At 53.7% G+C, this 14,001-nt stretch overlaps 1 protein-coding gene across 1 annotated transcript in view; it reads left to right on the forward strand.

Annotated features, from left to right (window-relative positions):
• Window positions 1–11,620, forward strand: part of Kif21b (kinesin family member 21B) — a 46,636-nt gene extending 35,016 nt beyond the window's left edge. The window contains exons 27-35 of the mRNA XM_051147488.1: window positions 1,882–1,995; window positions 3,975–4,013; window positions 6,062–6,198; window positions 7,118–7,298; window positions 8,371–8,535; window positions 8,786–8,903; window positions 9,519–9,689; window positions 10,099–10,298; window positions 11,317–11,620. Of these exons, the coding sequence (XP_051003445.1) occupies window positions 1,882–1,995; window positions 3,975–4,013; window positions 6,062–6,198; window positions 7,118–7,298; window positions 8,371–8,535; window positions 8,786–8,903; window positions 9,519–9,689; window positions 10,099–10,298; window positions 11,317–11,371 (1,180 nt within the window). The 3' untranslated portion in view covers window positions 11,372–11,620. The remainder of the gene's footprint in view (window positions 1–1,881; window positions 1,996–3,974; window positions 4,014–6,061; window positions 6,199–7,117; window positions 7,299–8,370; window positions 8,536–8,785; window positions 8,904–9,518; window positions 9,690–10,098; window positions 10,299–11,316) is intronic.
• The last annotated feature ends 2,381 nt before the right edge of the window (window positions 11,621–14,001 follow it).

Raw genomic sequence — 14,001 nt, forward strand, 5'->3', positions numbered from 1 at the left:
GAGTTCCCACATATATGACCCTTTATGGCCCCATGGTCATACACTTAACCTTAAGAGGTTTGGTGGTCTTCCCAGCTAAATAATGAGGCATTTGGGGCCTCAGAGTGACCATCACAGCCTGCTTTGGTGAGAGGCAAGAAAAAAGCCTGCTCTTGAGCCCCCGCCTTCCCTCGTCACCAAAGCAGATGCCCATAGCACTGGCTTGCATGTGGTCAATGGAGAGGAGTTGAGGGGACGAACGCCTGTACACTTGTACCCTGATGGACTTATCTGTGAACTCAGAGAACATGCTGAAGCTGTGGTCTGAGGATTTAGCTAAACTCATGGTACTGACCCGTGAGGCAAGTGTAATGGCAGCTTTCCAAAGAGAGGAGTGAGCAGGCTGTCAAGGTCATAGACTCTTCCTCAAAGGAACTGTCCATTCCCATGGCTCACAGGTGCATGTTCTGAACACTGAATCGGTGAATCAGAGCCACTGGTCTTAGGGAAGATGGATGCCCAGGTTCCTGTGACGAGCTGGTCATGTTTTAAATGACGTCAGCATCACCTTGTTTTATGTCTGTCTCTATTTAAAGACACCTTGGTCATTGTATACCATTGATTGTTAGTATTGAGCGCAACCACAGCAATGTAACTCAGGCTCCAACAAGGCTTGTCTGATCTTCCCCAGTTTTCTAAGGCTTAGCAGCATCGGAGAGCACTGTCGCACTATGCTACAATTAGGCACGGTAGCCAGAAATAGAAGCAGAAGGGTCATTGCAAAGTCGAGGCCAGCCTGATCTACATAGTGAGTTCTGGGTCAGCCAGGGCTACACAGTGAGATCATGGGTCAGAACAAACAGAGGTCAAAACCATCGTTAACAAGCCCAATGACACAGTAATAAGTAAAGGCAGGGAGAAAGGCATCCACAGGGCACTTGATTCCAAGACCAGGGTGGAAACGGCCTCAGCTGGTAGCACGCATTTGCGTTACTCAAACTCTTCATAGCTCGATGTAAGCCCGAGGATCACACAGAAAATGACCAGGAGCAGTGATTGTGGGGTGACAGACAAATTTCAAAGTAGGTAGATCTCCAAATACACTGTGAGGATGTGATTTTTTTTTTTTGCGGGAGAGGGATTGGTTTGGTTTGGTTTTTCCTTTTGTTTTGTTTTTTTTTTCTAGACAAGGTCTCTCTGTGTTAGCCTTGGCTGTCCTGGACTTTGTTTGTAGACCAGGCTGGCCTCGAACTCACAGTGATCCACCTGCCTCTGCTTCCCAAGGGCTGGGATTAAAGGTGTGCGCCACCACGCCCAGTTGGTTTGGTTTTTCAAGACAGGGTTTCCCTGTGTAGCCTTGGCTGTCCTGGACTCGCTTTGTAGACCAGGCTGGCCTCGAATTCACAGAAATCCTCCTGCTGCCCTGCCTCCCCGAGTGCTGGGATTACAGGAATGTGCCACCGCACCTGGCTATGAGGATGTAATTGTAAGAAGAACATCTGTGGGGTGAAGAGATGGCTCTGGGGTTAAGAACACTGGCTGCTCTTCAGTGGACCTGGGTTCAACTCCCAGCTCTCACAGGGGCTCACAACTCCCTGTAACTCCTGTTCTAGGGTGTTTGATTTCCTCTTCTGGCCTCCTCAGGCACTGCACACACATTGTACACTGATGTAAATGCAGGCAGAGCGCCCACACACATAAAATAATAAAATACATTTTTAAAAGAGCAGCTTCTAGGATCTTGACTTGGGAAGGAATTCTAAGGTCACTATGCAGCAGGCCCTGTCCTCTCGGGTTGGGGGGGCAGGGCAGGGGGAGGGGTTCAGAAGCTGGAAGCTCAGGACTAGGTGCACTTAGGAGCACGGGTGTCATCACTGATGACTCTCTGTCCTTGTTTACCAGATCCGCAGACATGGGATTCACACCTCCATCATCACCTCCCACCCGGCCCCGCAATGACCGCAACGTCTTCTCTCGTCTCACCAGCAATCAGAGCCAGGGGTCAGCACTGGACAAGTAAGAGCAGGCCCAGGGAGAGCCAAGGAGAACACTGGGGCTGGGAGGGAGCCTGTGGGGGCAGGCAAACTGGGCGGACTCGCTCCAGCCCATCCTGTTCCAACTCCCCTTGAGCCATGAGGCTCTGATATTCTCATCTCTTCTGTACTGACCAAGGGTCTCTCCTTCCCCGCCTCAAGCATGCTGGGATGTCAGGAAAGGAAAAGAGGGCAGTTACCTCATAGGGTGGGACAGTCAGGAGTGGTGGCCATGTGGGTCAAGCATACCAGGGGGTATTCTAGCGTGCGTCTTCTGTCCACTTCTGTTGTCTTTGCTGTCCTCTGAAGCCCTTCCTTATGCTCCAACTACTGTCCTCCCTGATTGCAAAGGCTTTACACAAGGATCATCCTTGTCCCCAGTGGACAGAGACCTCCGAGTGATGCCCTGAGGTGTAAGTACAGGTGGCAGGCTCGGCTCCACCTGCACTCTCAGCTCCTGTTGTTATGCTGTGGTTGTCATGGGGGTCATTCTGTTCACAGCCATCCCTGTATTCAGAAGGTGCTCAACCTTGTTTTTCACTCTGCTGTATATACATGATTCCATGCGAACTGTCAATCAGCCCGAGAAGTGTCTGCCCTCCCTGGTTGGCATAAGAATGTGGTCCAAAGCAGAGCCCACGGGCTTTTGCTTAGAAAGTGGCCCAGAATCTGGGGCCGCTGACTCTTAACTAGCTAACCCTGACAGTGGGACTTCTCCTTGGGGGAGGACCCCATCATTCCTGGTCTCATCTCCGTGCTCCCCAAAGCCCACTGTGACCATCTTCAGTTCTGTAGTTCCCCCAAAGGACTCCTCTCTTTTCCCCTAAAACATTTTCTGCCACAAGAAGCAATGATGTTGTGACCTTCAGGGGAGCCTAAGTTATAGACTGCTTGTCATTGCACCCAGTACGCACTCTGCCCTGCCCCTCACATAACTATCCCCTTCTGCCTCAAAATGCTGCTCCCAGGATGCAGGTCAGCATCCTGGACATTGTATTTCGACAAACTTACTTCAGCTCATCTCCTACAAAAGGAGCGGTGTACACGCCTGGCCCTCCCTCGTGCCATGCAGTTGACTTAAGTGGTCACTTTGTTCATTACTTAGTTCTTTCTGTTTGTATGTTTTGTTTTTGAAACAGGGTCTTGTCATGTATCTAGACTAGTCTCGAGCCTTTCTCCTTCTCCTTTAGCTTCCTGAGTGCTGGGATTACAGGCATGTGCTGCTACGGCCAGCTTAAATTTGTCCTCTTTCCTCTCCTCTTCGCTCCGCTCCTCTCCTCTCCTCTTCTCCTTTCCTCTCCTCTCTCCTCCTCCTCCTTCTTCTCCTTCTCTTTCTCTCTCTCTCTCTCTCTCTCTCTCTCTCTCTCTCTCTCTCTCTCTCTCTCCCTCTCCCTCTCTCCCTCTCTCTCCCACCTCCCTGACCATCCTAAACCTGGTCTACAGTCTACAGACTTTGATCCTATCCAGTGGTCCAGTCTTGGGACCCACATGCAACACAGAGTTAGCTTCTAAGACATGGTCTCAGGGAGAGGAAAGAGCAGTGGGGCCTCCTTGTGGCCTTGGATGGGCTTGAGCATTGCTGGGGTGATGCAGCTGGCCCCAGCTTATGCAGTGGGCCAACCATAGAGCTTGGAACTAGCAAAGAGACCTGGAACCATCTCCCCAAGAGTGGGCTGGCCTCCCACACCTCCTGTGGCCCCCTCCTCACCCCTACCCTGCTAGCTGAGAGACCCCTTGGTGGTGGTCAACTGCTGGAGGACTCTCCCAGCTCCCAGGCCAGTCTGTCCCCACCCCAACCCCACCACACTCCTCAAAGGCCTTCTTCCCTGCCTCTCTTTGCCTTCCCCGAAGAGAATAACCACCCTCTGACCTCCCTGCGCTGTTGCTGCTGCCGCTACTACCTCTATTCCTATGTGTGTTTTCCTCTCTCCCCTAATCCAGCTAATTTTCTGCCCTTCCCAGGTCTGATGACAGCGACTCCTCTTTGTCGGAGGTCCTGAGGTACACACAGAATGTCTCTCGTGTTTGCTCCCCCTTCTTCCTCTCTCTTCTTTTTCTCTTTGCCTCATGCTGCACCAGCCCCCTCCTGCCTGTACACCTGTCCTCAGCATGCAGCCCCTCCTCTCCTAGCCCCTGCCTCTTCCACATCTGTGTCCCACCTGAGACCCATACTTGCCCCATGGTTCCTTCCTCTCATGGTGACCCCATGGCCTCAGTCTATGCCATGCCTGGCTAGAGCGAAGGGCTTGCGGTGGGGGGAGGGAGGGTGCAGTTGCTTGTGGCTAGCTCTGTTCTCTTCTCCCTCCTGCCCTGGGCAAAATGGGGAGGGACATGGAGGCCTGGGTTGGGCTGGAGTGGAAGCACAGCTTCTTAGGAGGTCCTGTGAAGGCGTCTTACCACGAGGCCTGCTAGTCATTGGCTATGGTGGCTGCGCTTGCAGTTCTTGTAACTTAGCTTGTGTTGGTGGATGAGTCTTGCAAACTTCAGCTCTGAGGGGGGCACCAAGGGAAGCAATGCCCTTGCTTGTATCTCTTAGCATGTAGTGTGTGGGTGTCTCCCTTCCCTTCTGCCCATGGGGACAAGCAGAGGCTGGCACACCACACACACACACACACACACACAGAGAGAGAGAGAGAGAGAGAGAGAGAGACAGAGAGAGACAGAGAGAGACAGAGAGACAGAGAGAGACAGAGAGAGAGACAGAGAGAGAGGGGGGTGAGCCTTGGGACCCTGGCAGTAGAAGGCTCTCTTTTAAGGAGCTCCCTCTAGCGTTCCACGCATGCTCTCTGCTCACCACACGCTGCCTGCCCTGTGGTTAGTGCCGCTGCTTGATCCTATGGTGCAGCAGTGAGGCCTTGCCAACAGATGTTATCTGTAATACACCAGCCTTTTCAGAGTGCAGACTCCTTTCCATACAGTTTCACGGCGGTCCGGCCTAACTCAGCCCAAGCTGACATCACAAGCCGGGAGCAAAAGCAGCTCCGGGAGCTATTTCTGAATGTGCTTATCTGGCAAGTGGGCATGCCTGACTAGTATCCTGGTGTTGTACCTGGCAAGTCTGCCAGGGTTGTGCAAGAGTGCTACGAGTGGGACAGCAGTCACCTTGGTAAACCCCCCCAGCCATTGCGCCACTGTCAGCAATAGTGTTCTTCTTTGAAGAGCTCAAATGTGGTTGTAGATGTAACCTGGCTGGGTCTCTTCCCAAAAGACCTTCCTGAGAGAAACAAAGTCATCCCCACAATCCCAAGAGCTAGATAGAGCAAAATCCTCATGCTTACTTGGCTCAGCCTTATTCCTGCTCCCAGAGTGCTATGCAGAGCAAGCAGGTGCCATTCCAGGTCTAGCCTGACTGGTTCAAGCCCCAGCTGGGCTGCAGTCCCCTGAGGTGATCTATCCCCTGAGGGTTTTTAGAGTTTTTTGTTTGTTTCTTTCTTGGTTGGTTGGTGTTTAACAAGGTTTTCCTGTATGTGCCAGTCTGGCCTGGAGCTTCTTATATAGACCAGCCTGGCCTCAAATTCATAGCAATCCTCCTGCTTGAGCCTACCAAGTGCTGGGAAGTGTAGGTGTCCGTCTGCCTCACTTCTGGAAGGCGGCAGCCCCAGCACGCTGGCTGGCAAATGAAGTGTGAGGAGGGTGATGGCCTGGCCATCCTTCGCTCTCTCTTTCGGCCCCCCACCCGCCCACCATTTTTGATTGCCAAAGAAGCCTATAGGCTGATGGAAGCTGCAGAGGCTAGTTCTAGCACTTGGGCCTCCGCCTTGCCCCAGCAGAGCTAGCTGCATGCTTGTGTCTAGCTTCAAGTTAGATCGGCTCTCCCCACCCTGCTCCTTCCAGTGTGCCTGCCATGGGCTTCTCCTGCAGCAGTAAGGGCGGCAACCCTAGCTTTTTCTGGCTCTCAGACATTGGTGGAGTTTTGCTAGCAGCCCCGGAATCCCTCATTACTCATTGTCCCCTCTCAGCCCAGACCCCTCTCTTACATGTGCCTCAGTCGGCCTGGCCACAGTCTCCTTGGCTGACTGGTACATCTTCTCTCCCTCTCTCCTGGGAAGGGGCAGCATCACCCCCATTGGAGGAGTAAAGGGAGCACGGACGGCCCCATTGCAGTGTGTCTCCATGGCCGAGGGCCATACCAAGCCCATCCTCTGCCTGGATGCCACCGATGAGTTGCTTTTCACAGGGTCCAAAGGTGCGTGGAGACTTGTGGGGGCCAGCGGGGTTAGGTATTCTAGCCCATTTCACTTTCTTTTTCCCAAGTGGGCTGTGAAGGGTACAGCATACAGAGTTCCCCAAGAGATGACGCTGTGAGGACGCTGTGAGGAGAACTTGCTTACCTCTCTCATCTTTTGCCTTGGCTCAGGGTTCCCACCCACCCCACCCCTGGCCGAGCCTTCCCTTCCATGTGATCCTGGTAGCTCTACCACAATCCCCGCGCCCCCTCCAGGCCGCCTTTAGACATTTTGAGAAGCTTCTCTGAAATTACAACATCTCAACTCTCTTCCCCAATATCACCCAGCACCCATGTTGTCTGTGCTGTTGCAGCCATGCAGTTCCTCTGGTCTGAGCAGCACGAGTTCACAGTCCTACAACTGACTCCCAAACACACACACACACACACACACACACACACACACACACACACACACACACAAAGCTAAAGATTTGACCAGAAGAAAGAACAAGTTCACAGCAGAGTGCACAGTAGGAGCCTGTGTGTGCATATGTGAATATGTATACATGTATATATGGCATGTACACATTTATATACACATACAATTGAGGTGTGATTGATTGACTCAATCTGTGTTGCTTGTTACTTGGCCATTTAATAAGCAGTAGGCTTGGAGGCATTTTCTTTCAGCCCAGGACACCTCAGCAATGTCTAGAGAATTGGCTGTCATTTCAAGCCCTCAGCCCCTTCTCTGTCTCCCGAGTTTTTATGATATTGTACACATATACATGCTTTCCTCCCAGACTTGGAGTTCTGAAATGTCTCTCTAACTTCCCACACTACACATGACTTCCTACTCTCCTTTCAGGGGAGCTTCCCAGCCCACCCCACAACTGACGCCACCTCCTCCTCATAGTCATTTCCCTGTCTCTGGCAGACCGTAGCTGCAAGATGTGGAACCTGGTAACAGGGCAGGAGATCGCAGCTCTCAAGGGCCACCCCAACAACGTGGTGTCTATCAAATACTGCAGCCACTCGGGGCTGGTGTTCTCTGTGTCCAGCTCCTACATCAAGGTGTGGGACATCCGAGACTCAGCCAAGTGCATTCGGACACTCACGTAAGTACCCTCCCACTATGTCCATCTGTGAGAAGAGTGCTTCCCCGCTCACGTGACCACTAAGCACAGCACAGCCTTCTTAGGTCCTTACTAGCCCATAGAGTTGCTTTGACTCCAGGGGAACATGGTAGCTTGGGGATCAGTTTCTGAACAGCAGGTTGGGGAGCTTTTGGCCTACTTGGCTAAAGGCAGGCCTGCACCTTTGTCTCAGTCCTCCAAGAGCTACCATTTGCGATGGACTGCCTATGTCCCAATGAGTTCAAAAGCCAGCAGGTGGCAGCAGCCTCCAAAGCCAGACCAGCCACCTGCCTCACAAATGCGCCACCTAGCATGGTCCTGCGTGTCAGGACACAAACCCTCCCGAAGTCAGGTTTTGTCCTTATGTGTGTGTTATAAGCCACAAATTGTTCCGTTTGAGAGTTGAAAAGCAAGCACAGAGGATGTTTAGGGCTGTGAAACTTATTCTGCATGAGGCAGAGGGAATGTCACACATCTGCCTGGACCTATAGAATGTAGAACACCCAGAATGAGCCCCACTGTACACAATGAGCTTGGGTGACGATGTGTCATGTTTGCCTGTTGTAGCAGAGACTGTGCTGTGGGGGGTTGGCAATGGGGGAGGCTTACATGCTGGGAAGCAAAGAGGTGTATGCGGAAACTCTGCCTTCCACTCAATTTTGCTATGAACCTAAAGCTCCTCCTCGTCCTCCTCCTCCTCTTCTTCTTCTTCTTCTCCTATGAAGTCTTGGGTGGGGAGTGGGTAGTACACAAAATGAGACTGAGTAAATGGAAGCTCAGAGAAGTTAAGTGATTTCGACTTGAGCCAGATTCAGGGCCCGTCCCTTGCAGTCAAACCCATCCGCACACACCAACAGACCATAGAGACATGTTGGGTAGAGTGTAGCTCTCCCATTGGCCCTGCTTCTAGGGGAAGCTATTTTGCCTGGATAGGGAAGGCGTCCTGGAAGAAGTGGCTTTTTCCAGCTGACCTGAATGAAGTTTATTTGTTTCCTGGCCTATATGGATAGATCCTTCTGACCTTTAGCTTTGATTTTACCCCCCTTCTGGGTAGGTCCTCAGGCCAGGTGATCTCAGGAGATGCTTGTGTAGCCACACCCACCCGCGCCATCACCAGTGCCCAGGGGGAGCATCAGATTAACCAGATGGCCCTCAGCCCCTCAGGCACCATGCTGTACGTTGCCTCTGGCAATGCTGTCCGCATCTGGGAGCTCAACAGGTCAGTGAAATAGCTTGAGAAGTGGCCCAGGGAAGGTCCACAGGCCTCTGCATGGGATGACCCGCCCCGGGATGGGCAGGACCTAGACTGTGCCTCCAGTCCCAATTTTATGAGCTTGTCCCTAGCCTCTGTAAGCCTTGGTCCTTGATCTTGTTTTGAAGGGGAGAAAGAGGAGACTGGCCAGGCCTGTCTATTCCAGGTCAGATTCCCTCCAACCCACTGTCCCCGGCTGGGCCTCTCCTCACTGCAGGTTCCAGCCCATTGGCAAACTGACCGGCCACATTGGCCCAGTAATGTGTCTGACAGTCACCCAGACTTCCAACCAGCATGACCTCGTGGTAACTGGCTCCAAGGACCACTACGTGAAGGTACTTACAGCTAACTGCCTTGACACCACCTGGGGCCACCTCTGCTCTGAGGCCCCAATGGTGCTGTTCTGTTCTCACTATTTTTCCATTTCTACCTTTACCCTCTGTGACCTGGGGAACACATAGTACACAACAAGACTTCTGGGAACCGCTGCTGGAGAGGGCATCTCAGAGAAGACAGGAAGATAGATGTTTGTAGACAGTCAAGGGCATAGAATTATTCTGTAAATGGTGATAAATTAACAACCTAAATGTGTGAAGATTGCAGGTAGACCCTCTGAACAAAGCAACCATTAAAATGGTAAATGGGGTGGAGGGGGCGTGGGTACAAAGTCTACAAAACCCACTCATTTGATTGGCTCTCTATGGATATACTTTGTGTGGCCAGAGAGTAGAAAGAAGCCAGTAAAAGGAGATGGAGGTGGTGGGACTATGGCATGTTCTTCCCAGGGTGTTCAAGCCCCGCCCCCGAGCATGCCCCTCTCTGGGCCCTGCCCCTCCCACGCTGTTCAAGCCCCGCCCCCGAGCATGCCCCTCTCTGGGCCCTGCCCCTCCCACGCTGTTCAAGCCCCGCCCCGAGCATGCCCCTCTCTGGGCTCTGCCCCTCCTCTGCAGATGTTCCAGCTGGGCGACTGCGTGGTAGGCACCATTGGCCCAACCCACAACTTTGAGCCCCCTCACTATGATGGTATCGAATGCCTGGCCATCCAAGGAGACATACTGTTCAGTGGCTCCAGGGACAACGGCATCAAGAAGTGGGACCTGGAACAGCAGGAGCTCATTCAGGTTCGGGGAAGGGAGGGGAGGAATGAGCCAGGGCACGTCCCTCCCTCCTTGCTCCCCCACCACAGACCTTAGCAGAGCCCCTCCAAGACTGCCTGCTGTCCAGCCCCCACCCTCCTCCTCTCCCTGTGGCCTATGGTTATGGCACTGGGGCTGTCTGCACAGACTTAGGGCTCTGAATGTGGGAACTGGGCAGATGAACCCTCTCTGGGCTTTTGAGTCCCTGGGCACAGCATAGCTCAGCCTGGCTCCTGGAAGTGATAAGTTCTGTCTGCATAATAGCTATAGATGCCAGGAGCCAGGTGGTATCCCTTCACTGCTAGCAAGAGGGATGGATATGTGTGCTCCTTGCCCCGCCCCTCTCCGGGGGTGGGGCGGTGCAGGCACCTCATCATCCCTGAACCTCCCACAGCAAATCCCCAATGCTCACAAGGATTGGGTGTGTGCCCTGGCCTTTGTTCCTGGCCGGCCCATGCTGCTGAGCGCCTGCCGGGCAGGCTTCATCAAAGTCTGGAATGTGGATAACTTCACCCCCATTGGTGAGATCAAGGGCCATGACAGCCCCATCAATGCCATCTGCACCAACAGCAAGCACATCTTCACGGCTTCCAGGTGGGTGCTAGGCAGAGAGAGCCACTTTGCTCCCATCCCCCTTGCTAGAGCTCGGGGTTCTGCAGCTGTCCCCACAGATCCGATTCATGGAGCAGAACCCCACAGGGCTCTCCTCTGTGCTTATCCACTGAGCACTAAGCACCCAGCACCCAATGTCCTGGATGCTGCACTAGGCAGGGGATTAGGGGGCCCCTGGGCCCCAAACCAGGTCTTGCCCTCCCAGTGATCCCAACCAGTCTCTCTCCTGGGCAGGAGCTACGACCGCCCTGCCACTCCCAAACTTCTGTTCCCCCTGTGCAGGCAATGCCAGGCCCCCAACCCCAGGGACACCACTCAGCTGGGTTTCTTCTTTTCTCTCCTTGTTTCCACCATGTCCCTCCTCTCCCCTCCCATCTCTTCCTACCTCTCCTCTATGCCTCTCTACCTCTTCCCCTCTCATAGTGACTGCCGGGTAAAGCTGTGGAATTACGTCCCAGGACTTACTCCCTGCCTTCCTCGCCGAGTCCTGGCCATAAAGGGCCGCGCCACCACCCTGCCCTGACCCTCCCCGGCCTTCCCTGTGTCTTCTCTCATTCTTCCCCTTCTTGCCTTCTCCTGTCTTTCCCCCCACCTCGATCTGAGCTGCTTCTTCACGGTATGAGATTGTTTTACTCTTGGCCTTCTTATTCTCCCTCCGTGCCTTGCTTGACCCAACAGATTGCCCTGCCTGCCCCTCTTGCAAGCATGAGCTGCGGGAAAGAACCCTAGGTAGCAGAGAGCAGAGGGGAGGCATTCAGGCCTGGACAAAACAAAACAAGAAAGTCCTGCAGGGTCTTGAGACGATAACCCAGGCCCTCCCTTTGCCTGGTACCTTTCCCTGTGTGCTCCCCACTGCTCCTAAGCTGTATCTGCTGTAGCCCAGCCATATGTGAGGGAGGTGGGGAATCTGCCCAGCCTTTACTTTTGGGGGCAGCCAGCTGGGCTCACATTGGCAGCTGAGCACCCTCCTCCTGTCCTCCCCCCCCCCCACCACCACCAGTGACCTGACAGTGAAGTTCTGGAGCATGCGGCGGCTACCAGCAGCCCACCCTTGAAGCTGGGACCGAGTTTGGCCAGACCTCAGACCCAGCAGCCTACACAGCATGGACAGGAAGCTGTGGCCTGACCAGATCAGACCAGCCAGATGTACTGAGGACAGAGGGTGTGGCCCTGCTCTTGCTCTGCTTCTCTTGTCCCCTCTGTCCCTCCCCTGCCTCCTATGAAAGGGGAGGCAGAGGAGGGAATCAAGCTGTGAAGCCAAAGGGCATGATCCCCCCACCCCACCCCTCCACTGCCCCCATCACCTGCTCCCTGCCCTTCTCCCAACTGGCCACATGGCCTCCTGTGGAGCCAACCCTGCCCTTCTTCCAGGCTCTCAGCCTAGGCTGAGACTGAGGGAGAAGCAGGTTCCAGACCCCACCCATCTATCTTCCAGTAAGCTAGCCTCTTCCAGTGTCCCCACCGCCACTGGAGCCACTGCACCTGCCTCTGAGCCCACCAAGGTAGTTCTCAGGTAACCATGGAAACCAGATGTAAGCAGCTGAGTCCTGCAGCTGACCCTAAAACCCAACAGCCACCAAGAACCAATCCCAAGGGGGCCCAGTCATTCCTTGAAGTCCCCTTCTGCTGGAGTCTCTCAGTGGAGCTGTTTAAACAGTTCCTCTGGGGAGAAGGTCAGCGATACTGCAGTTATTTAATTTATTGATTTACTTTTATTTTTATGTTTTGCTGTTGCCTCCTGGAAAACTGACTTGAAGTTTCTTCCCCTTTTCTTCCCTCCGTCCTTGGCGGAGGTCTTCTCTCTGGCACTCCAAGGCGCCCCTGACTCTGCTCGCTCTGCAAACGAGGGAGAGCTCTCCTCCACCCTTTGCAGCTCTGGCCATTGCCCTCGTGCTGCCCACCCCGGCATATCTTCTAGTATAGGCCAGGTCTCTAGGCAGCCTGATGCCACAGTGCCTTCCTCCATCCTGAGGCCTGGCATCATGCTGGGCAGCCTTATGCCTGCCATGCCCGCAGCCCACATGTGTCTTCTACTTCTGGGCCTTGTGCCCCCAACCCCTGAAGGTCAGAGACTGCACCCCAACAGCCCAGGACCAGGAAACCCATGCTCTCCAGAGTCCTGTGTGGTCCAGTGGGATGTAGCGTGGTGGAATGCCCACTAGGCTTGACTAGTAAGACTACCAGGTACTTTGCCCAAACCCCTCTCCCCAGCCAATTATGTTTCCATCCCATGGGGACAGGATACCTCCTCAGCTTCTTTTCCTTTAGTTTTTCTAGAAACAGGTTTTCAAGCCTTAAAATCAGACTGGGCCAGAGGCCCTCCCTTTTAGATTAACGTGAGGAGGTACTGAGTCTGTCCTTGCTTCTTCCCCTGGTGCTGTGGGCTCAGCTGCTGGGATGAGGTGGAGCCAGTGTCTGGCGCCCCCTACTGGAACAACTCTGAATTTATAGGACTTGGCCTTGAGAGGGGCTTCCCCACCCTTGAGCTGGTCCATAGTCTATTGCTTCGCTGATCTTGTGTTTCCTGGTCTCATTCCGGGAGCGGCGAACCCCAGCTCCACTCAGAGAACTTGCAGACTTTGGAGAGCTAGCGTAGCGCATCTGCACTTTTAGCTCTTCTACGGCGGGTACGTTGGTGCCTGTCCACGTGGCCCTGGGATGGGAAAGTTAGGGCCTGTGGACGCTGCGGCCTTCTCTGAGCCATCCCAGAGCTGTGTCTGAGGCTGAGACTGAGAAGATTGTCCTGCTTATCGGTGGCCCTTTTGGGACATGGTGTTAAGTCTGGGTAAGTGGATATTCAGAGCGGCGCGCCTAGAAAGTGGGTCAGCTGGAACCTGGACAAGTCTGTCTGCAATGACCAGAGACCCTCCTTCCTCTGTTCATCCTGGGAGTGTTAAGAAATGTCTTTAGCACTCAGATGTGACCACATCTTCTCCTTTACCCATCTCCACCTGAACGGAAAGCCTGAATCTTACACCCTGTAAGAAAACCTAGAACCCATCTGCATGACTGTTTACAAACTACAGAAAAAAATGTAAGATTTATGTCCCGACCCCATGGGCTGGGCTACCCCAGCCTGGGGTACCTGTACTGTATAGCTGCAAGGCCAGTTCTTGTACCAAGTGTGTGGTCTTACAGCCCCGCGAGAGGTGCTCACCGTCACTGCCCCTTCTGCCGTTTCTGATGGGTCACTACCTCATGGCGGGGCTGCTATGCTGTCCCAGCAAGTGTCATTGACTAAACTTGAAATACTTCGGAGCTCTGAGCGCATCGTCCCCGAGCCATTCTGAGCTGTGTTCTGGGAATGTGGGAGCCCCTGTCCACTCTTCCACGGGTGTCCAAGGTTCATAGTCAGGGGCAGGACCCCCCAGCTCCACTCGTTGCACAAACGTCCTAAGTGTTAAAAGCACAAACTAGTTGTGATTTGAGCACAATAGCAGGTGTCTGGGTAGATGGTACGGGCAAACTTGGGCCTAGGTGATTTCTCCCAGATGGGCTGAGTCTCAAATTAGTCTAGGGATGTCATGCCTGTAGCTGACTCAGCCATGCACTTCTGGGACTTGTCATACTTACTTCTTGCGACCATCTTGAGACTTGAGGCCCAGGCCACATCTGTATACTGTGGGGCCCTCCCTCGACCCGCACACCCCAAGCTTTTAAAAACCCGAGTATAGCTGTACCTCAC

The sequence above is a fragment of the Acomys russatus genome, chromosome 6 (genome assembly GCF_903995435.1).
Source record: "Acomys russatus chromosome 6, mAcoRus1.1, whole genome shotgun sequence".
Taxonomy (NCBI): Eukaryota; Metazoa; Chordata; class Mammalia; order Rodentia; family Muridae; genus Acomys; species Acomys russatus.